A 22209-nucleotide genomic window follows, 5' to 3' on the forward strand; every position below is an offset into this window, starting at 1 on the left:
GGCAAGGATATTGCTGCCAGTAAGATTGCAACAAAATCAACCATTTATCGGATCATCAAGAACTTCAAGGAGAGCGGTTCAATTGTTGTGAAGAAGGCTTCAGGGCGCCCAAGACAGTCCAGCAAGCGCCAGGACCATCTCCTTGATTGAGCTGTGGGATCGGGGCACCACCAGTACAGAGCTTGCTCCGGAATGGCAGCAGGCAGGTGTGCATGCATCTGCATGCACAGTGAGGCGAAGACTTTTGGAGGATGGCCTGGTGTCAAGAAGGGCAGCAAAGAAGCCACTTATCTCCAGGAAAAACACGAGGGACAGACTGATATTCTGCAAAAGGTACAGGGATTGGACTGCTGAGGACTGGGGTAAAGTCATTTTCTCTGATTAATCCCCTTTCCGATTGTTTGAGGCATCTGGAAAAAAGCTTGCCTAAGAACACAGCCATGAATAAAGAATGGTACCAACACATCCTCCGAGAGCAACTTCTCCCAACCATCCAGGAACAGTTTGATGACGAACAATGCATTTTCCAGCATGATGGAGCACCTTGCCATAAGGCAAAAGTGATAACTAAGTGGCTAGGGGAACAAAACATCAATATTTTGGGTCCATGGCCAGGAAACTCCTCAGACCTTAATCCCATTGAGAACTTGTGGTCAATCCTCAAGAGGCGGGTGGACAACCAAAACCCACAAATTCTGACAAACTCCAAGCATTGATTAATCAAAAATGGGCTGCCATCAGTCAGCATGTGGCCCAGAATTTAATTGATAGCATGCCAGGGTGGTTTGTAGAGGTCTTGAAAAAGAAGGGTCAACACTGCAAATATTGACTCTTTGCATCAACTTCATGTAATTGTCAATATAATCCTTTGACACTTATGAAATGCTTGTAATCATACTTCAGTATTCCATAGTAACATCTGACAAAAATATCTAAAGACACAGAAGCAGCTAACTTTGTGGAAATTAATATTTGTGCCATTCTCAAAACTTTTGGCCACGACTGTAAATAACTTTGTGATTACTGTTGATGTAAAAAGGTCTTTATAAATACACTTGCATTGATTGATTGATTGAGCTAAATGACATAAGTATTACATGAGTATTACATAACTCAACTCACTTCCTTACTGTTGCTGAATCCCATCTAGATATAACCCTGGTTCCTCCAGTGGCTCCCTGAATGCATCCCAAATGGCACCCTATTCCCTATTTAATGCACTACACACCCCTATGGGCTCCTGTCATACAAAATGGATAGAGTGCCATTTGGAACGCTGCCTGTCTGCAGCTAATAACAACAATGCTGCGGAGAGAGAGTCAGAGTGTGGACAGATCAGTCCCTTACATCATGTCAGCCTCTCGTTAAACTGGAGAATGTTATTCCACTGAGACCAACAGCCACAGCACCAACACACACACGCACAGCATGAGACTAGACCGGGTCCAGGGCTACTGTAGCCTTATTCCTATACTGCATAATCTGTCTGCAATGTATACAGGATGCAGGAGCAGCTCATTATAGAACGTGAAGTAGCATTTACTTCAGACAAAACCTACAGGGGGAGAAATATTCCGGTAGATGAAGCATTGGCGTGTTAAAGTTGGTCCGGAGCTCTGTTTTATGGCGGTTTGTGTGTCTCGTGTTTTAAGCGATACTACCTCAGTGTGCGTAGCACCTTCCCGTCTGTGCAGTTCAAATATACCGGCCAGATCAAACAACAGAAAATAACTGAACTCTATAATCTTGTTTGTCTCATGGCTCTGATTTCCTGGATATGACTGATTTGAGGAGAAAGACGCAGTAGGTCCTGACAGGAACCAATAATCCACACAGTGCACCAGACCAATGCATCACAATGTTTCATTGTCACAGTGACATTTGACTAGGGGATCTCTCCATCTCTGTGACTATCAATCTACACACAATACCCCATATTGACAAAGCGAAAACACATTTGGATTTGGAAAGGCACACACCTGTCTATATAAGGTCCCACATCTGGGGAAGGGTACCAAAACATTTCTGCAGCGTTGAAGTTTCCCAAGATCACAGTGGCCTCCATTATTCTTAAATTGAAGAAGACCAAGACTCTTCCTAGATCTGGCCGCCCCGAAAAACTGAGCAATCGTTGGAGAAGGGCCTTAGTCAGGGAGGTGACCAAGAACCTGATGGTCACTCTGACAGAGCTTCAGAGTTCCTCTGTGGAGATGGGAGAACCTTCCAAGAAGGACAAACATCTCTGCGTAACCACCAATCAGGCCTTTATGGTAGAGTAGTCAGACGGAAGCCACATCTCAGTAAAAGGCACATGACAGCCCGCTTAGAGTTTGCCAAAAGACACCGAAAGGACTCTGACTCTGAGAAACAAAATTCTCAGGTCTGATGAAACTAAGATTGAACTCTTTGGCCTGTATACCAAGCGTCCCGTCTGGAGGAAACCTGGCACCATCCCTATGGGGAAGCATGGTGGCGGCAGCATCATAATGTGGGGATGGTTTTTTTCAGCAGCAGGGACTGGGAGACTAGTCAGGATCGAGGCAAAGATGAACGGAGCAAAGTACAGAGAGCTCTTTGATGAAAACCTGCTCCAGAGCACTCAGACTGGGGCAAAGGTTCAACTTCCAACAGGACAACGACCCTAAGCACACAGCCAAGACAACTCAGGAGTGGCTTCAGGACAAGTCTCTGAATGTCCTTGAGTGGCCCAGCCTGAGCCCGGATATGAAACCGTTCAAGCATCTCTGGAGAGACCTGGAAATAACTGTGTAGCGACACTCCCCATCCAACGTGACAGAGCTTGTGAGGATCTGCAGAGAAGAATGGGAGAAACTCGCCAAATACAGGTGTGCCAGGCTTGTAGCGTCAAACCCAAGAAGACTTGATGCTGTAATCACTGCCAAAGGTCCTTCAACAAAGTGTTGAGTAAAGGGTCTGAATACTAATATAAATGTGATAAATGTAATTTCTAAAAAAACATTTTTGAATTATGGGGTATTATGTGTAGATCGATGAGGGGAGGCGGTTAATAAGGCTGTAACGTAACAAAATGTGGAAACAGTCAAGGGGTCTGAATACTTTCCGAATGCACTATGTGTTTTGTGTGGTGGTGTGCCTAACCCACCTCCTAAGCTTGGAGCACTGCTCTCGGTTTCATCACCCATACCATGCAGTAAGCGTGGCTCTACCTTAGACACAAAAACACAGTTTTTAGTCTGAGCAGCTGTCATTCCAAGAGGATAGATGGGCAGAGAGGGGTTGTTAGGAAGCTTAGCTATCTAGTTGGTGTTTAACATCAATTCTGTCTGTCTGTGTGTCCTAGTGATTCGGGTCGAGGCAGCAGCCTGTTGGACAGAGCCATAGCAGACAGAAGGACACTAAATGCCATGACGCTGCCTGACTTCAGTGACCCAGAGACAGGTAGGTGTCACCTCACTACCAGTACCTCACAAGCATAGCTTTGTACCAGTACCTTACAATGATATACATGCAGGTAAGACTTAAAGCAAAACACTATCTTACCCCAGGCCATTTACCATGGTGGCTATCCTAGAAAAAGGGACATACATACAGGTTGAATTATAAAGCCTCAGTACCATGTCCAAGCCCCTATAGTCACAGTGTGTCCTGTCCTGTCTCATGACTACTGTATCTTCAGCTACACCTGTATCTCTCTCAACACAGTATCATACCGGTCTTTCTCTGTCACGATGGCTACAGGGTTCATGGCCAAACTGGAGTAATGAGGAAACTAGTCGTTGCTGTTAAGGGCTGAATCTCGAACCAACCATTCTGCCACTTAGTGATCAAAGCTAGCGAAGTCATTGATTGGCGATTCAGCCAAGGAATAACATTCTAGGCATACATACATACATACATACATATACTGAACAAAAATATAAACCCAACATGCAACAATTTCAATGGTTTTACTGAGTTACAGATCATACATGGAAATCAGCCAACTGAAATAAATTAAATTAGTCCCTAATCTATGGATTTCTCATGACTGGGCAGGGGAGCAGCCATGGGTGGGTGGGCCCTTGGATGGGTGGTTCCTTGGGTGGTTGTTCCGGATGTAGGGGTCTTGGGCTGGTGTGGTTACACGTGGTCTGCGGTTGTGAGGCTGGTTGGATGTACTGCCAAACAACATTATGGTAGAGAAATTAACATAAAATTCCCTGGCAACCACTCTAGTGGACATTCCTGTAGTCAGCATGCAATTGCACACTCCCTCAAAACTTGAGATGTCTGTGGCATTGTATTGTGTGACAAAACTGCACATTTTAGAGTGGCCTTTTGTTGACACCAGCACAAGGTGCACCTGTGTAATGATGATGCGGTTTAATCAGCTTCTTGTAATGCCACACTTGTCAAGTGGATGGATTATCTTGACAAGGAGAAATGCTCACTAACAGGGATGTTAAGACATTTGTGCACAACATTTTAGAGTAATAAGCTTAAGAATGGCAAGAGTGTGCAAAGCTGTCATCAAGGCAAACGGTGGCTACTTTGAAGAATCTCAAATATCAATATATTTAGATTTGTTTAACACTTTTTTGGTTAATGCATGATTCCATATGTGTTATTTCATAGTTTTGATGTCTTCACTATTATTCTACAATGTAGAAAATAGTAAAAAGAAAAAACTCTTTCATGAGTAGGTGTGTCCAAACTTTCGACTGGTACTGTATTTCCCCTTCCGTCCCTGTCAGCAGTGCTAAGACCCACCCTGTATCCTGTCAAAGTATGAGCTTTCGTTTTAGACTTTCATTTTGTCATAATGAAGGTATTATTTTTTTTTTTTTCAATGTTTTCTTTCCTATCACAATAAAGGCTTTTATATCTGTGTTACCCCAAACAGTATTATATTATGTCACTGATCAACTGAAAGGTTTCTCTAAGTCAGCTTTGCCATTTTTCTCATCTTCAGTGAGACGTTGCTAAGGGAACGACTACAGTTCTGTGTTTTCTATAGATCTGTGTCATTGCTTACTTTTCTGTTGTTTCTAGTCTCTGGCATTGGCTCCTTCTCGCTATCGGGGTCTTCCGCTCTCTTTCACACCGGCCCCTCCCTACACCCTCCTCCACTCCTCCACAACCCAAGGCCGACCTCCCTCTGCATCCTCCGAAGCCGGCTGGCGGCTATCATGCTTTCTGTGACCACAGCCTTCAACGACAGTCCAACAATAGTAATGCACCTCTGCACCACCCACCACCATGTGCGGCCAATGGCATGGTTTGGTGTGCGTGACTCACAGCCCAATCACAGCAATGCTTGCTGAGTGTGCATTTTTAACTCACTGGGCTTGTGTCCAAAATGGCACCATATTCCCTATATAGTGCACTCCAATTGACCCTGGCATAGTGCACTATATAGGTGATAGGGTGCCATTTGGGACGTAACCTGGGTCTGTGCTCCACTGCTTATTAGATCAACCCGTAGATACACAGTAGCTTTTGTGTTGTAGTGGTCTAGGCTATGGTGTGTGTTGTATGTACACTGAGTGTACAAAACATTAGGAACACCTTCCTACTATTGAGTTGCACCCCCTTTGGCCCTCAGAAAAGCCTCAATTCATCAGGGCAGAGACTCTAAAAGGTGTCAAAAGCGTTCCACAGGGATGCTGGCCCATGTTGACTCCAATGCTTCCCACAGTTTTTATGTTAGCTGGATTTCTTTTTGGTGGTGGACCATTCTTGATACACACAGGAAACTGTTGAGTGGGAAAAACCCAGCAGCGTTGCAGCTTGTTCAAAGGCACTTAAATATTTTGTCTTGCCCACCCTCTGACTGGCACACACACAATCCACGTCTTACTGATTTGAAGTGGATTTAAAAGGTGCCATCAATAAAGGATCACTTGGATTCACCTGGTCAGTCTATGTCATGGAAAGAGCAGGTGTTCCTAATGTTTTGTACACTCAGTGTATAGTTCCTTAACAGTGATGAAAACCATGCTGGAAAGGACAAGGTGAAAACAATACCCAGGCAGCACAGTACTATTCAGGTCGGCCTAACAGAATGATTCAGGTCGGCCTAACTCTATGAATCAGGTCGGCCTAACAGTATGAATCAGGTTGGCCTATCAGTATGAGTCAGGCCAGAGTGTCCTGTCCTGCAAGCCTAACAGGATTCTGTCAGCCTGTCACCATCCCATTGAAAGGGTAACGTTAAGTCCCTGTTCTGCCTGATTGGCAGTCCTGTCCGGTTTAGACAATGAGTCAGCAGCCACTGAGGATATGAGAAGGAAAGAGAGAACAATGGAAAGAGAGGTGAACTCAGGGCACCGTATCGATCTATCTGACTGACTGGGTCTTAAGACAGATGGGTTCTTTTCTATAATCGTATCCGTCACTGAGGACAAAAGAATATAACGACAACGTCAGACAAATAAGATGTCAGTTCAGTTGGCATGGAGGTTGTTTGGGGTAAACAGAGGTAGTACAGTATACAACGTGTGAGGAATTTCCAGTCAGGCACTTGTACTACAGGTTTGTCTACAGGTTGAACCCACCCACGTTTGCTCAAGCATGCTCCCTCTCCACACACACGCCACTCTACTACCTATTCTCTCCTTTATTTACCTCTCTTTGTCCCCTGGCTTTCTCTTTCTAGTAATTTGTTTGTCCTTTGGTGTTCCACAATCTCTCCCCCCCTCTGCCTTCTGTTGTACCATGTTATGGTTTACTGCTAGATAAAGGGTCAGATTGGGGCTCTTCAAATAACCATTGTGTATTTACACATGCACTAGAGGCCCAAGGTTTTTGTGTTTGCCATAATAATGTGCTTGATCTTTAAATAAGGAAAAGCTTGCAGCTTCAACCTTTGTCAAGGATGGCAATATGGCAACCACAGAAACCTGCAGTGGTGAAGCACAGTTTAGGATGGATTGGATTTGCGCAATGATAGTGTATTTATGTGGATCAAATCTCCTAATTTCATTAGCAGTTAGTAACAATAGCATAAATAACATGAATAAAAGTGTTGTGTTCCCTGAAGTTAAAAATTACCTTTAAAATGTTTGACTCCAAAGTCTGCTATAGTTTTGTTGTTGAGTGAAAAGGATTTTAAAGTTTTCTCTTTTCAGAAATCCTCCTTCTTTCTTTGTTTGTTTTTGGTTTGTTATTTTAAAGGCAGCCCTCCAGATGCTAACTCGTCAGTATCATGGTTTTTACTCCATGTTTTCAGTTTGTAAGTAGCTCGTTTCTCCCTCCGCTCCCTCTCTCTTTGCCCACTAAGACGCTGGACTTCTGGCCTTGCCTGATCTCTCCTCCACAGTCAGAATCTGTGCAGGTCTAAATAATATCCCAGTGCCCCAGGGCAGTGATTGGGGACACTGCCTTGTGTAAGGTGCTGTCTTTCGGATGGGACGTTAAACGGGTGTCCTGACTCTCTGAGGTCATTATAGATCCCATGGCACTTATCGTAAGAGTAGGGGTGTTAACCCCAATGTCCTGGCTAAATTCCCAATCTCGCCGTCAAACCATCACGGTCACCTAATCATCCCCAGTTTACAATTGGCTCATTCATCCCCCTCCTCTCCCCTGTAACTATTCCCTAGGTCGTTACTGTAAATGAGAACGTGTTCTCAGTCAACTTACCTGGTAAAATAACAGATAAATCAAAGAAAGAATATATCCATTTGCCACCACCACCAACCACCTGCCTGTCTCTCTGTCTGTGTGTGCTCCTAAAGTCAGTCAGTCACCCACCATGTGTGTACTGTACCTGAGGCTGTCCTGTTCTCTACTCGCTAGTTCACCTTTTGCTCCGTTTTGTTGTTGTTGTTTTTTTGTTTTGTTTTCCTCAGACCCTTTGTGCTACACCTCAACAATTAGCTCACTGAGCTCCCTGACTCGTGGGCCAGCTATGGAGTAGGCAGCTCCATAATTAAAGAGTCAGTATCGTTTCCCCCGGCTAGATGCTCTATTCTGTTCACCAGATACGCAGCCTTATCGTAGACGCTCCCTCCACCTGACCATACAATGCAGAGCTCATTAGTGAGACCAGTCCCAGTCGGGAAAGATGTTTTTTGTTGTTGTTTTTTTCTCATTTTCTTTGTGGTTTATTTGCCTTAGTTATCAGGCTGTCAGATGGAGCCTGTCAGTCAAAAGGACTATGTTGTCCATGACTGCTGACGCCTGGCTGTTATATTGTGGAGACTGCTGGGCATCTTGGCTTTCACAGATTATTAACAGTTTTCCTTTGAGCTTCTCTGACAGCAAACACGCATTGGCCACTTTCTTTTCATGCGGCCAGCCCGGTGTTCTCTGACATGCTCTTGGACTTCACTAGAAACAAAACAAAAAGAGTGGATGAGCACTGCCTCTTGTAGTGGAGGAGGTACATAAAGATGTCTGAATTCAGATATGATGGAATTGTTTTACCACAATCCATGGAGTTTTTAAACTATGGCGCACGACATGGTTGAATGCGCCAATAAATTAACACAGTCTACTTTTTTATTTTATCAAATTACCTGCGTCTTGGAGCTTCAATTGGGATCATGTGCTAATGACGATAAAAAAAAAAAAGAGCAACAGAGCAATGTACTATACAGCAAACTTGGTATACAAGTGCATGGAGGTCGCCATCTTTATGCATCTTCCCCATTCCTGCTGCCGCTCTGTGCTCTCAAGCCCCGGTGAAATGAATACCATTTCTTTAAGAATGTGAAGATTCTTTCTGTGCTGCTGAGAACTGAAGCCCCACCCTCCACATCGCTCTCCATCAATGCCTTGCACTTTGTACCCTGCATGAAGGCCCTTTTAGCTAACATTTTAGGCCGCTGTGTGTGTGTGCGCGTGAGAGAGTTTGTGCTATTTTTTCCTAACTGCATGGATCACAATTTTCACTCATCCAGGTGAAGAGTATACCAGTTTAATCCAGGCTTAGTTGGACTCATTCACCTGAAGTGTGTGCCATTTATCCATATAACTGGATAACAGTATCTACAGCCTGCTTGGTGATACAGCCGTCTGTCTTGATGGTACAGCTCCTGGTGCTCTTTCTCTATCTATTCAGGGACCTTTTAAAACATCAATCCCGCCACTCATCCGGGTGTTCCTTCCTTCTGTGATAAACCTTCCTCAACCATATCATATTGTTGTGGTCATAGAAATAGAATGGCTAGAACAGAGAAATCTCTTTAGGCCACGACATTACACTCAGTATGGTTGACGCTGTCTGCATCCCAAATGGCAGCCTATTCCCTATATGGGTCAGTACTTTTGAACAGAGCAGAGTTTCTCCAGTCTGCAGCTGTGCTAAATGTGGGAGCTGGAGCCGAGGCGGGTTACTGCTGCTGTTTGGGAGGGAAGAGGGTCGATCTCAGGGGTCCCAAATGGCTTCCTATTGTCTATATAGTGCACACTATATAGACAATAGGAAGCCATTTGGGACGCAGTCAGGGTTGGTTTTTAGAAGCACACTGTGTGCCTTGCCCATCGCTTCAGTCAATAACCAGGGAGCCAGAGAGAAAGCAAAGAGTTCTATTTCTGATAGCCTGCCTGCCTGTAATCCTGTGTGCAGTGGTGTGGGTGTTCAGAGAGGTAGATTGAAGGAGGAGAATGTGTAGAGGTAGGAGAGAGAGTGCGTAGAGTAGCTACTGTGTTTGTAAAAATTGTTCTAACATCTAGATTAGATTATATTTTTCTGGTTTAGATTGTGTTCATTACTAGTGTGTTGAGGTAATAAGAGGAGCCTTTACAGTGTTCAGATGATGTTCAGCATCGATGGCTGGTGTGTTTCAGTGATGTAAAGCATGTGTAGAGTATAACACCAGTCTATAGTGTAACGTAAAGGGGATTCCAGGATCAGTGTTTAGTTTTATGGGCAGCCAGTCAGTTAGTAAAGGCGAGTGAAGTGTGTTGAGGAGAGTAGGCTTGTTAATGGGTTCATATGGACACTGGAGGTGTTTTATGGATGTTACTGGTTGTTAAAGGTTCTTTAGCTTAATAGAATCACTTACGCAGAAAGTTTGTCTGCACGTCCCAGCCTGCCTCTGCTGCAGGCCTGTTATGTTTTAACGGGACGTGTCCGTGCGAGCGAGTGTGTGTTTGAAGTGGCCTTGTGTGCCTCACCAGAGGCTGTCCCCTCTCTTCCCATTTCACTAAATCCTCTTAGCACCATTTCAGTTTAAACGCAAATCTCTACTCTCAACTCACAAGACTTTATCAAAAACATCTCTCTATAGCCAGGGGTATTTTCTCCCCACCCTAAATTCATCTCAGGCATTTTCTTTGCCCTGCACCTTTCACCAAATCTTCTTGAAAGGATTTGAAGATAGGAAGCATTTGGCCTTTAATCTAAAGCTCTTTGAGGCCTATAATGAAAGCCCTCTTGCTTTTTAGAGTGGAGGAAAGTAGTTTCCACTCCAAATAGTATCTCCAACAAACCAACTCCAGTCTCAAATGTAAAGCAGTTAGCCTACTTTCTACAGCTACAGCCAGGTTATTGTACATCTATACATGGATATGTGAATCAGTGATTTGCATGAATAATAGGTTTTTTGCAAGGACAGTTAATAGGTACTGACTTAGTGTAGCTGACTAAGTATTAGCCTATATAATATTAAGTATTTTGTCAAGGCATGAAGCCAACTGTGTGTGAAATTTTGTGCAGCTTATGTCCTTAAAGTGGAGAAACATTAGCCTGCAGTTGCATCCTTTACCATGAGGAGGTGCTGCCTTGCTGACCCCTCTCTCCCATGTCCTTCTCTCTCTCTCTCTCTCTCTCTCTCTGTCTCTCTCTCTCTGTCTCTCTCTCTGTTTCTCTCTCTCTGTTTCTCGCTGTCTCTCTCTCTCTGTCTCTCGCTGTCTCGCTGTCTCTGTCTCTCTCTCTCTGTATCTGTGTGCAGGCTCAGTCCACGCCACATCCATGGCAGCGTCGCGGGTGGAACAGGCCCTGTCAGAGGTGGCCTCCTCCATGCAGAGCAGCGCCCCCAAACAAGGACCCCTACACCCCTGGATGACTCTGGCTCAGATCTGGCTTCACGCAGGTATAATTGTACACTACACCACTATAACACACAGCTATGGTAGTACACTACACCACTATAACACACAGCTATGGTAGTACACTACACCACTATACCACACAGCTATGGTAGTACACTACACCACACAGCTATGGTAGTACACTACACCACTATACCACACAGCTATGGTAGTACACTACACCACTATAACACACAGCTATGGTAGTACACTACACCACTATAACACACAGCTATGGTAGTACACTACACCACTATAACACACAGCTATGGTAGTACACTACACCACTATAACACACAGCTTTGGTAGTACACTACACCACTATAACACACAGCTATGGTAGTACACTACACCACTATAACACACAGCTATGGTAGTACACTGCACCACTATAACACACAGCTATGGTAGTACACTACACCACTATAACACACAGCTATGGTAGTACACTATACCACTATAACACATGGCTATGGTAGTACACTACACCACTATAACACACGGCTATGGTAGTACACTACACCACTATACCACACAGCTATGGTGGTACACTACACCACTATAACACGTGTGTGTGTGTGTGTGCATTTGTGTTCATGCATGTGTGTGTGTGTGTTGTCAGTGATTGACAGGGTGTGTGGGAGTGGTAAACCATGAATTCAGGGGAGGTGGGGTTGTGGTGGGAGGAGGGTGGTGGACTACTAGAAGAGCAGCTTAATGGAATCAAAATATGTTCCTGGGAAGTGATCTGACTGTGGACCATTATCATAACCCAGGCAGGGTGATAGGTGGGAAGGAATCTACATACTGACTTCTTTATTGGGTCAATATTCTTATCGCTGGCCTTGCATAGATATTCACACCAAGGGGACGTCATCTCCCACTAAAACTGCCTCGGCTCTGAAAGAGAGAGAAGAAGGGGAGGGGGGAGAAGAGAAGTAGGAAAAAATGAGAGTGGAGAGAGAGAGACGGGGATGGGTGAGAGAAAATGTAATAACTTGCCGGTGTAACGTTTTAAATAAACAGAGTAAAAGACAGAGTTAAAGCAGAGTTAAAGCTCAAACTACATTTATTCGCCCACTGGATCAAACATCTGAAAAGCCAAAGACATGTTTCCACCAGCCTTTAGGCGGAGTCTCATCCTTTTCTCTAAACATTATATATTTTTTGCTTGGCAGGAAATTAAGTGATGTGGGTAGTAAACTGTTCCTTCTCTCTTCATGTGACCTGACCTGACCTCGGCCCCCATTCCTCAATAATCCACAGCTATCCACCCTCATCAGTGACCGCAACCACGTCAATGCCTTTTCCCTCACTTAGTAACATTCCAAGCCCCTGGCTCTTATCCAATTTCCATTGACCCCACCATATACAGTGGCAAGAAAAAGTAGGTGAACCCCTAGGCTAATGACTTCTCCAAAAGCTAATTGGAGTCAGGAGTCAATCATTGAGTACAATCATTGAGATGAGACTGGAGATGTTTGTTACAACTGCCCTGCCCTATAAAAAACACTCACAAAATTTGAGTTTGCTTTTCACAAGATGCATTGCCTGATGTGAACAATGCCTCGAACAAAAGAGATCTCAGAAGACCCAAGATTAAGAGCTGTTGACTTGCATGAAGCTGGAAAGGGTTAGAAAAGTATCTCTAAAAGCCTTGATGTTCATCAGTCCACTGTAAGACAAATTCCCTAGGAGTGGCAGTCCTGCAAAGATGACTGCAAGAGCACAGTGCAGAATGCTCAATGAGGTTAAGATGATGACTGCAAGAGCACAGTGCAGAATGCTCAATGAGGTTAAGATGAATCCTAGTGTCAGCTAAAGACTTACAGAAATCTCTGGAACATGCTAATATTTCTGTTGACGAGTCTACGATACGTAAAACACTAAACAAGAATGGTGTTCATGGGAGGACACCACAGAAGAAGCCGCTGCTGCACGTCTGACGTTCGCAAAAGAGCATCTGTAAGTTCCACAGCGCTACTGGCAAAATATTCTGTGGACAGATGAAAATAAAGTTGAGTTGTTTGGAAGGAAGGAAGGAACACACAACACTGTGTGGAGAGAAAAAAGGCACAACACACCAACATCAAAACCTCATCTCAACTGTAAAGTATGGTGGAGGGAGCATCATGGTTTGGAGCAGTTTTGCTGCCTCAGGGCCTGGACAGCTTGCTATCATCAATAGAAAAATGAATTCCCATGTTTATCAAGACAATTTGCAAGAGAATGTTAGGCTATCTGTCTGCCAATTGAAACTCAACAGAATGGCTTCAACAGAAGAAAATACACCTTCTGGAGTGGACCAGTCAGAGTCTTGACCTCAGCCCGATTGAGATGCTGTGTCATGACCTCAAGAGAGCAGTTCACACCAAACATCTGCCAAAGGAGGTTCAACCAGTTATTAAGGGTTCACATACTTTTTACACCCTGCACTGTGAATGTTTCCACAGTGTGTTCAGTAAAGACATGAAAAAATATAATTGTTTGTGTGTTATTAGTTTAAGCAGACTATGTTTGTCTATTGTTGTGTCTTAGATGAAGACCAGATCAAATTTTATGACCAATTTATGCAGAAGTCCAGGTAATTCCAAAGGGTTCACATACATTTTATTGCCTCGTCATGTGACCTGACCTGACCTCGGCCCCCATTCTTCACTAATCCACAGCTATCTACCCTCATCAGTGACCTCATCAGTAACCAATAACTTCTGGTGTAGCAAGTATTTCAAATTACAACCCAACAGTCCCTCTGATTTTAATAGTAATTCTATACTTTTCAACATCACATAAACTTTGAAATTACAAAAAATTAAACATGAACAAAAAATAAAACGATTAACATTCACAGTTGATTATTAGATTTAAACCTCCAAGACTTATGGCCTCTGTTCTATAATAAAACTATGCAGACTGTTATTTCCATCTCTCATTGGACAACTGATAATGACATTTCAGCTGGAGCTTTTGGCTTCCTCCATTTCCTCCTTCTGGTACCTAAGAGAGTGATAGCACAAGACATGAAAACAAAAAGAAACACCAAACATAGCACGTTATTAATACTTTCTAAGCTATGCATAATTAAACGTTTGATAACATGACGATTCCCATTCTCTCTTTGCCTGACTCTATGCCTTCAGGATCATTTTCTGCTGGGTTCTACAAAAATGAAGGCCCTAAGAGACCTCATGCTTTCACTCAGTCTTCCCCCGTCCGGCAACAGGTTCCAAGAGGTGTTCCCAAGCCATTTTCACTTTGCTCCCCATCTCCTACTCCTACTAATTTGCGCTATAGTCCAGTTCCATGCTGTTACTATAGCCTCCTTCATCACTACTCCCGCTCCTTCAGTTACAGTCCCTACAGCGACTGCTATGAGAATAGCTATTGCATTGAATCTGTCTCCTGCTCTCCTATTGCCTTTGTGGTTCACTGATAGATCTAGAACTGAATCTTTCAGATTCTCCGTACCTCAGAAACTTTTAGAGATGCACAGTTGAGAGCATCCTATCGGGCTGTATCACCGCCTGGTATGGCAACTGCACCACCCGCAACCACAGGGCTCTCCAGAGGGTGGTGCGGTCTGCCCAACGCATCACCGGGTGCACACTGCCTGCCCTCCAGGACACCTACAGCACCCGATGTCACAGGAAGGCCAAAAAGATCATCAAGGACAACAACCACCTGAGTCCCGACCTGTTCACCCCACGCCTTTGTGAACACCCTCATTACAGTGTAAACTTTGGGTTCCAGTGGTTGATACACAGCCACCTTCTGACACTTTCCGTTTACCGTTACTCTGTACCAATCTTCTTGAAGATATTTCAAGTGTTTGCTGGCTGTTATGAATGGGGGAGATATCAGTGGCGTTGGAAGCGTATCCAACCTTACAAAACTGAGTCACATGCTTCTTAATTACACACTTTAGGATGTGATGCTATTATTACAGCGAACTTCCCTTCCTTAATTTATGAGCCACACAGATTTCTGCCCCAGTCACATTCCATTCCGCTCTCCCAATTCCCTGTAACGTTAAGGCCTTGGTTTTGGGGATTCCACAGAATACACTGATGTCGGTCCTGCCAGACTCTGCACTTAACACCCTTATGCAAACATTCTGTCTCAAACACATACCCTGCACATACCTTGCCTCCGGCCACAAATATATTTGCACATGAATCATTCCATTGAACCCATAACACGCTAGTCACTCCTGCTACTCCACTTATATAATTATAAACATACTTAAACATTCTCAAGTCAATTAGTCAATTGCCAACACTCCCTCCTCTGGAACAATGATCATTCTCATTTTCCACACCCCTAGAAAACATTTTGACTTGAAAAGAACCGTTGAATAATTTCACACCACCCTTGATGTGAATGAGACTGGGGAAAGAACCGTCCATCCGTTCTGTTCTGTTATATGCCAAAGGGATGCTAGTCTCCATGCCAGTCTCCTTCATCCTCATCCTCGGGTGTCAAAGCAAGACAGACGTTGAGCCTTGTACATAATTCATTGTACCGTATTATCCAGCAATCCATATGTATTGATGCGCTTTGACATGAGGATTCTTGTAAAATGAAACCCCTACTATCCTGTACCCCCTCATGGTTGACCCAAATATCATCCAATGGGCTCTTTAATAACCTCCCTCTTGGAGGGCACTAAAAGATAAGGTTTAAAGGAGGAAAATCCTCCCTAGACACTATAAATTTGAGCAGTACACCCTCCCCTCACTCTGTGCTCTCCTCACTGCTCTCTCTCTCTTTCTCTCCTTTCCCGAAACATAATTAAAACAGTTGATAAATGATCTAACCCAAATTTAGAATGACAGTCCTTAGTACTTTACGTTGAGTCACTCGAATTCTCAACTTGGCACACACCGACACTGTTAGGATGTACATTTACAGACAGGGAAAATATATAGGCACCATGTTCGGCCACCGTTTGTCCCTATTTTATAGTTGCGAGTGGCATGTTAATGACAGGTTGGTATCTCAATGTATTTTTTTACCTAAGTAACCATACATTTCCCAGTGTGTAGACCTCCAAAATCAACCTGATACTTCAAATAAACAGATTAGGGCAACCCTAAATCAATTCCCGGGCACAGTTGACCACACCCCTTTCCCAGCACTCATCTTTTGGCGTATCTTCATTTTTTTCTTCATATAGCGTTACAGTACATCTTCCCATCGACACATATGTAACTCATGCCTGTCACAGTTAATGACCCTTGAGAATGTACCAATTTCAATATCTAGGGAATAATCACATTTTCCCAAGCACACAAATCTCTCACCTGATCCGCCACCACTATTCTGTACAGTCCATTCTGTCTGGTCCATTTTCCCACCAGTGCACCAGCAGCATGAGAGGAGTTTGAACGTGATCTCTCTCCATGCTCACTCCACATGCAGTCTCGGGACTCTTGTCGCACTCATGCCGCTCGTACACAGGTTGCTGGCTCGGACTCCGGTCTCAGTAGAAGTGGTGTCTGACGGCCTTAGTGAATGACATTTTCGCCATTTCTTCAGCCGGTTAGGGGGGGTCACACACTCACACTGTTCTCGTCATATTATTCCTTCCATGCATATAGATACAATCGGTAGTCACTATCGCCATAAATTCAAGAGAGAACAGACCAAAACAACAGTTTAAGGCATGTCTGATTCAGCAAATCCAAACAACTATTTACTGTATAACAAATTATTACGTTACTAATTTTCTTAATACAAAATTCCCAAAAAATGTCAAACAGCATACCATCACACTGTTGAAACCATTTTCCAAATTGGATTATACTCCCTTATCATACTGGCAACCTCACAGCAGAGTTACCAGGTCAGGGAGTTAGCAAGCTAACCCTTAGGGAGAAATCCCAACCTCACAGCAGAGTTACCAGGTCAGGGAGTTAGCAAGCTAACCCTTAGGGAGAAATCCCAACCTCACAGCAGAGTTACAAGGTCAGGGAGTTAGCAAGCTAACCCTTAGTGAGAAATCCCAACCTCACAGCAGAGTTACCAGGTCAGGGAGTTAGCAAGCTAACCCTTAGGGAGAAATCCCAACCTCACAGCAGAGTTACCAGGTCAGGGAGTTAGCAAGCTAACCCTTAGGGAGAAATCCCAACCTCACAGCAGAGTTACAAGGTCAGGGAGTTAGCAAGCTAACCCTTAGTGAGAAATCCCAACCTCACAGCAGAGTTACCAGGTCAGGGAGTTAGCAAGCTAACCCTTAGGGAGAAATCCCGACCATACAGCAGACCCAATCTGGTGAGATTTGTATCGAAAACGAAGTCAAAAGCAAGAACCAAAACAACAACAGCCATACACTTCTTCATATTATACTTAAATCTCACCCAATGCCTCTATCATTTCTAGTGTTGATCAGGCCTCACCAGAAAGTCAGGTGTGGAAATTCTAATCAGTAATGAGGAGAGACAAGGTCAGTCACCAATCAGGATAATACTTTATTCAAAACGTATTAATATGCAGCCGGTGAGGCCGAGAACTCTGGCGTAGAAAGAGTACAAATATATTTTATAGCAAAGATACACCCTCTTCGTCTACATGACAAACAGCAGATGTGTGGAATGGGTCAAAAGGTGAGACTTGATATATGAGAAAGGAGTATCCCCCAGCCAGATAGCATTTGCTGTTAAGACTGTTGTTATTGTATAGAGACCAGAGTTTGGCCCCTACTGTATGACAAGGTTCCTCTCATCATTATCCACCATCCCTGAGCCATCTCTCCCTGGCACCTTACCGAACACAAACACCAACTCATTCTATGAAATGCATGCTGTAGGTTTAGTCACCAACCCATTCATAAATCAATTGTCAGCGGTAAGCTTCAGAGGTTCCTCTCATTTCACACAGACTCAGATGAGAGAGTACAAATAGAAGCCTATTCTATTGCATAAAACAACCATTTGCCTAAACAGTATTAAACATAATAGTGTAATTTTTCTATCACACAGGACAAAGGTCATTCAACACCATTAAGTGTTTTATTTCCCTTTTCTTTCCCTGTACTTCAGAAACCATTTAAAAACATTTCCATCATTCTGCATACCCAGTTTAAAACCAAATTAAAAAGACCCCACACAATAAATCAAACACGGTATTAACACCACTAACAAATATTCATAACCTGTGAGTTGTGTGTGTGCGTGCTGGTGTGTGTGGTAAAACGTAGGGCAAAAACAAAGAAACCAATGGCCAGGCTTTACTTATTTGGGAGCTCCCTTGACAACCAGATCTGGATGCCTTTATACTTTATAAAACTGCTGAATTTCACGAGACAACAGTCTCAGTGTCAGTATTTACTATGCTACATCTTAATCAACAACCCACAAGTTTTAATTAAAAACAAAACATGATAATGATAAGTCCACTGTCCTCCCTCCAATCTTTAATGGTTTGTTTTTATCCACCCCAACGTTTATGTACCCTTTATTTAGCATGTACTACCCTTAGACACGGCCACATTTATCTCGCCACCGAGTCTAACGATTTTACTCCCGTATATAACTGGTCTCTCTTTTCCCCATGATTTTCCGTATCCACCGCACTACAATGCCCTTCATGTTCATGAACAAAATGTTTAAAAGGTCATTTTAGGTTGGTAAACCCAATGCTGTCGCTTGACAGAATTGCTTCATTAAAACTCTCCTAACAATTACTCACAATATTAACTCCACTCTAATTTCTCATGACCCCTCCTCCCTTTCGCCAATTCCATAAATCTGTTTCAGAATAAGACAAACCTAAAATGTAAATCTATTTCAGAATAAGACTACTCCCGCTCCCGCTCTCCGGCACTCGACATTGTCCGTTTATTTATTTTTACGCACACCTGCCTCTATCGTTATTGATTCTGTTCCAGGGTTTCATGTCTGTATGCTACTCAGGTTTCTTGCTTTGTTCCATGTGTCGTCGTTTATTGTACTTATCGTACCCGTTACAGTTACACACCCGTCGCCATGTAACATTATCCGGGTATTGTTACTGGTCCTATGGTCAGAGACTTGGCTAGTAGTCACATCGCTTTCGATTCTGCCCGTTACCTTGCTGAATGTACAACTTTTCCCTGTCGGAAATTTAGCCTATTTCTCATTGTAAGGAATATTTGAGCGCAGGCATCTATTAGAAAGTTGTGTGTGAGACTTGGCCTCCTACATCTGCCTTCACATAGAAACTGTCATCTCAATTAACCACTATCGATCGAACCGAGGCCATATACAGCTATGTGAGAGTTTCCTGCCCTGCTACTTTCAAGAGTGTTTGCTGCTGTTCTTTTGTCAAAGATGCAAACGCGTGAATCGCAGCATTCCCTCCTAATGCAGCGGGTGCAGTAGGCTCCAGTACAACCCTACACTCATTCTTCCAATGGGGTTCTGTCGCCCTAAGCTTTGATGTTTTTTCGCTACATTTCCCTCCCTGTTTCTTTGTCTTACCTTGGCTGTTGAAACCACTGTTACTGGCTTTCACTGTGGAGGTATTAACCCCACCGCACGACTGAGAAGTGAGCAGAATTAGATTCCACTCTCAAAGCCTCCTGCTCTATTTCATCCCAACGAAAATGTTGGTCCACTACCCCCACAAAGACGTTTTGATAACAGGTTTCAAACCTGCCATCAAAGTTGACGTACACATTCTATAAAGGTACTCACATACCCAGTATTCTTGCTGTTGAGTACATCCACTAATTTTGATTTTATCTGTTAAAATGTTTTGTTGATAGAATGCTGACATCAAAACGCTGGTCTATTCAGCTTTTGATTTTTCTTTTTATGTCATTGTGCCAAGTCACAATTGCATCTCTGAATTCTTTATTAAATTGACATTTTCCATCAGCAGGGAATTTTATCCAGTTTGCTAAAAAAAAATCCATATTTGAGCCGAATTAGTAGAATGCTTGTGCGCCTCTTTCAACAACCTCTATAGCTTTATTAAACTGTTCTTCCTCTAGCCCTCCTTTACAGGGAGAATCGAGGCTGCCATTTCAATAGTTATTATTCTGACGCCTCTCCAACGGTGTCTAGAGTGTTTAGATTTCCTCACTCACGGCTCTAATACATGTCTTCTATTAACAATTTGCCAAAGTAGTGATACCCACTTCCCCGGAGTGTAGTTATGGTATATGTGCCGGTTAAGTGGTCACGGCACTTGATACCTTGTATTAGAATCAATACTGAAGGTCTTCCAATTTACTACTGGAGAATACGGGTGACCTGATGTCTTATACCAGCGTTACGTCTCAAATATCACTGTTGTTGACACACAAGTAACCAAACTTCTTCACAGTTGTCATCCTATTTCCACATAATCTAGGGCATAAACGAACCTCTCTCCTTATTGCTACTTCTAACACACACAAATCATGTTCAAACAACACTCAAATATCTTCTTGCTTTTCTATCTGTGAATGTGGCTCTCCTGCAGAACTTATAGGAAACTTTTTATCACCATCCAATGTTTAATCTTTAAGCACAGATATTCTCCACCGAACGCACTCCCTGCCTTTGTCCCTCTACATGGACTGCTGTTCTATGACCTATCGTACCAGTCCATGGATATGCCAACATCTCCATATACCATATATACTACAGACACTTAAACAGACTCCAACCCCTAATCTAACCCTCCTGAACACGCTACCCGTAGTGCTCCAGTCTAACCTATTAAACTCTCTGGAATATGTGGCCAAAAGCCAGGGAAAATGCAGAGCACCAAATTCAAATAAATTACTATAAAAACTAACTTTCATTAAATCACACATGCAAGATAGCAAATTAAAGCTACACTTGTTGTGAATCCAGCCAACATGTCAGATTTCAAAAAGGCTTTTCGGCGAAAGCCAATGATGCTATTATCTGAGGATAGCACCTCCGTAAACAAAGAGAGAAACCATATTTCAACCTTGCAGGGCCGACACAAAACACAGAAATAAAAATATAATTCATGCCTTACCTTTGACGAGCTTCTTTTGTTGGCACTCCAATATGTCCCATAAACATCACAAATGGTCCTTTTGTTCGATTAATTCTGTCGATATACAGTGGGGAGAACATAGGTTATCATAGGTACACTTCAACTGTGAGAGACGGAATCTAAAACAAAAATTCAGAAAATCACATTGTATGATTTTTAAGTAATTAATTTGCATTTTATTGCATGAGATAAGTATTTGATACATCAGAAAAGCAGAACTTAATATTTAGTACAGAAACCTTTGTTTGCAATTACAGAGATCATACATTTCCTGTAGTTCTTGACCAGGTTTGTCTTTGGGGTTTCGCCTGCTAAATAAGTTATGTTTATACTCACAGACATTATTCAAACAGTTTTAGGAACTTCAGAGTGTTTTCTATCCAAACCTACTAATAATATGCATATCTTATCTTCTGGTGCTAAGTAGCAGGCAGTTGAATTTGGGCATGCATTTTATCCGGACGTGAAAATACTACCCAATACTACCCAAGTCACCAAGACGTTAAGGGGCTAAACCCTCCTAGGTATGCAGTGCCCTCAGTGCTCCAGTCTAACCTATTAAGGGACTAAACCCTCCTAGGTATGCAGTGCCCTCAGTGCTCCAGTCTAACCTATTAAGGGACTAAACCCTCCTAGGTATGCAGTGCCCTCAGTGCTCCAGTCTAACCTATTAAGGGGCTAAACCCTCCTAGGTATGCAGTGCCCTCAGTGCTCCAGTCTAACCTATTAAGGGACTCCAAACCCTAAACCCTCCTAGGTATGCAGTGCCCTCAGTGCTCCAGTCTAACCTATTAAGGGGCTAAACCCTCCTAGGTATGCAGTGCCCTCAGTGCTCCAGTCTAACCTATTAAGGGACTAAACCCTCCTAGGTATGCAGTGCCCTCAGTGCTCCAGTCTAACCTATTAAGGGACTAAACCCTCCTAGGTATGCAGTGCCCTCAGTGCTCTAGTCTAGCCTATTAAGGGGCTAAACCCTCCTAGGTATGCAGTGCCCTCAGTGCTCTAGTCTAGCCTATTAAGGGACTAAACCCTCCTAGGTATGCAGTGCCCACAGTGCCTTGTGCCCACAGTGCCTTGTCTAACCTACCTTGTCTAACCTACCTACTAACCTAAACTCTCCCAGGAAATGAAGTGATGTGGGTAATAAACTGTTCCTTCTCTCTTCATGTGACCTGACCTGACCTCGGCCACCATTCCTCACTAATCCACAGC

The 22209-nt window shown here is 43.4% G+C and overlaps 1 protein-coding gene across 1 annotated transcript in view; it reads left to right on the forward strand.

Moving 5' to 3' along the window:
* LOC112256798 (tetratricopeptide repeat protein 7B) overlaps positions 1–22209 on the forward strand; it is a 122148-nt gene that overhangs the window by 71890 nt on the left and 28049 nt on the right. Inside the window, exons 17-18 of the mRNA XM_042325330.1 lie at positions 3323–3420; positions 10863–11003. Coding sequence (XP_042181264.1) covers positions 3323–3420; positions 10863–11003 — 239 coding nt within the window. The remainder of the gene's footprint in view (positions 1–3322; positions 3421–10862; positions 11004–22209) is intronic.

The sequence above is a fragment of the Oncorhynchus tshawytscha genome, linkage group LG08 (assembly GCF_018296145.1).
Source record: "Oncorhynchus tshawytscha isolate Ot180627B linkage group LG08, Otsh_v2.0, whole genome shotgun sequence".
NCBI classification, from domain to species: Eukaryota; Metazoa; Chordata; class Actinopteri; order Salmoniformes; family Salmonidae; genus Oncorhynchus; species Oncorhynchus tshawytscha.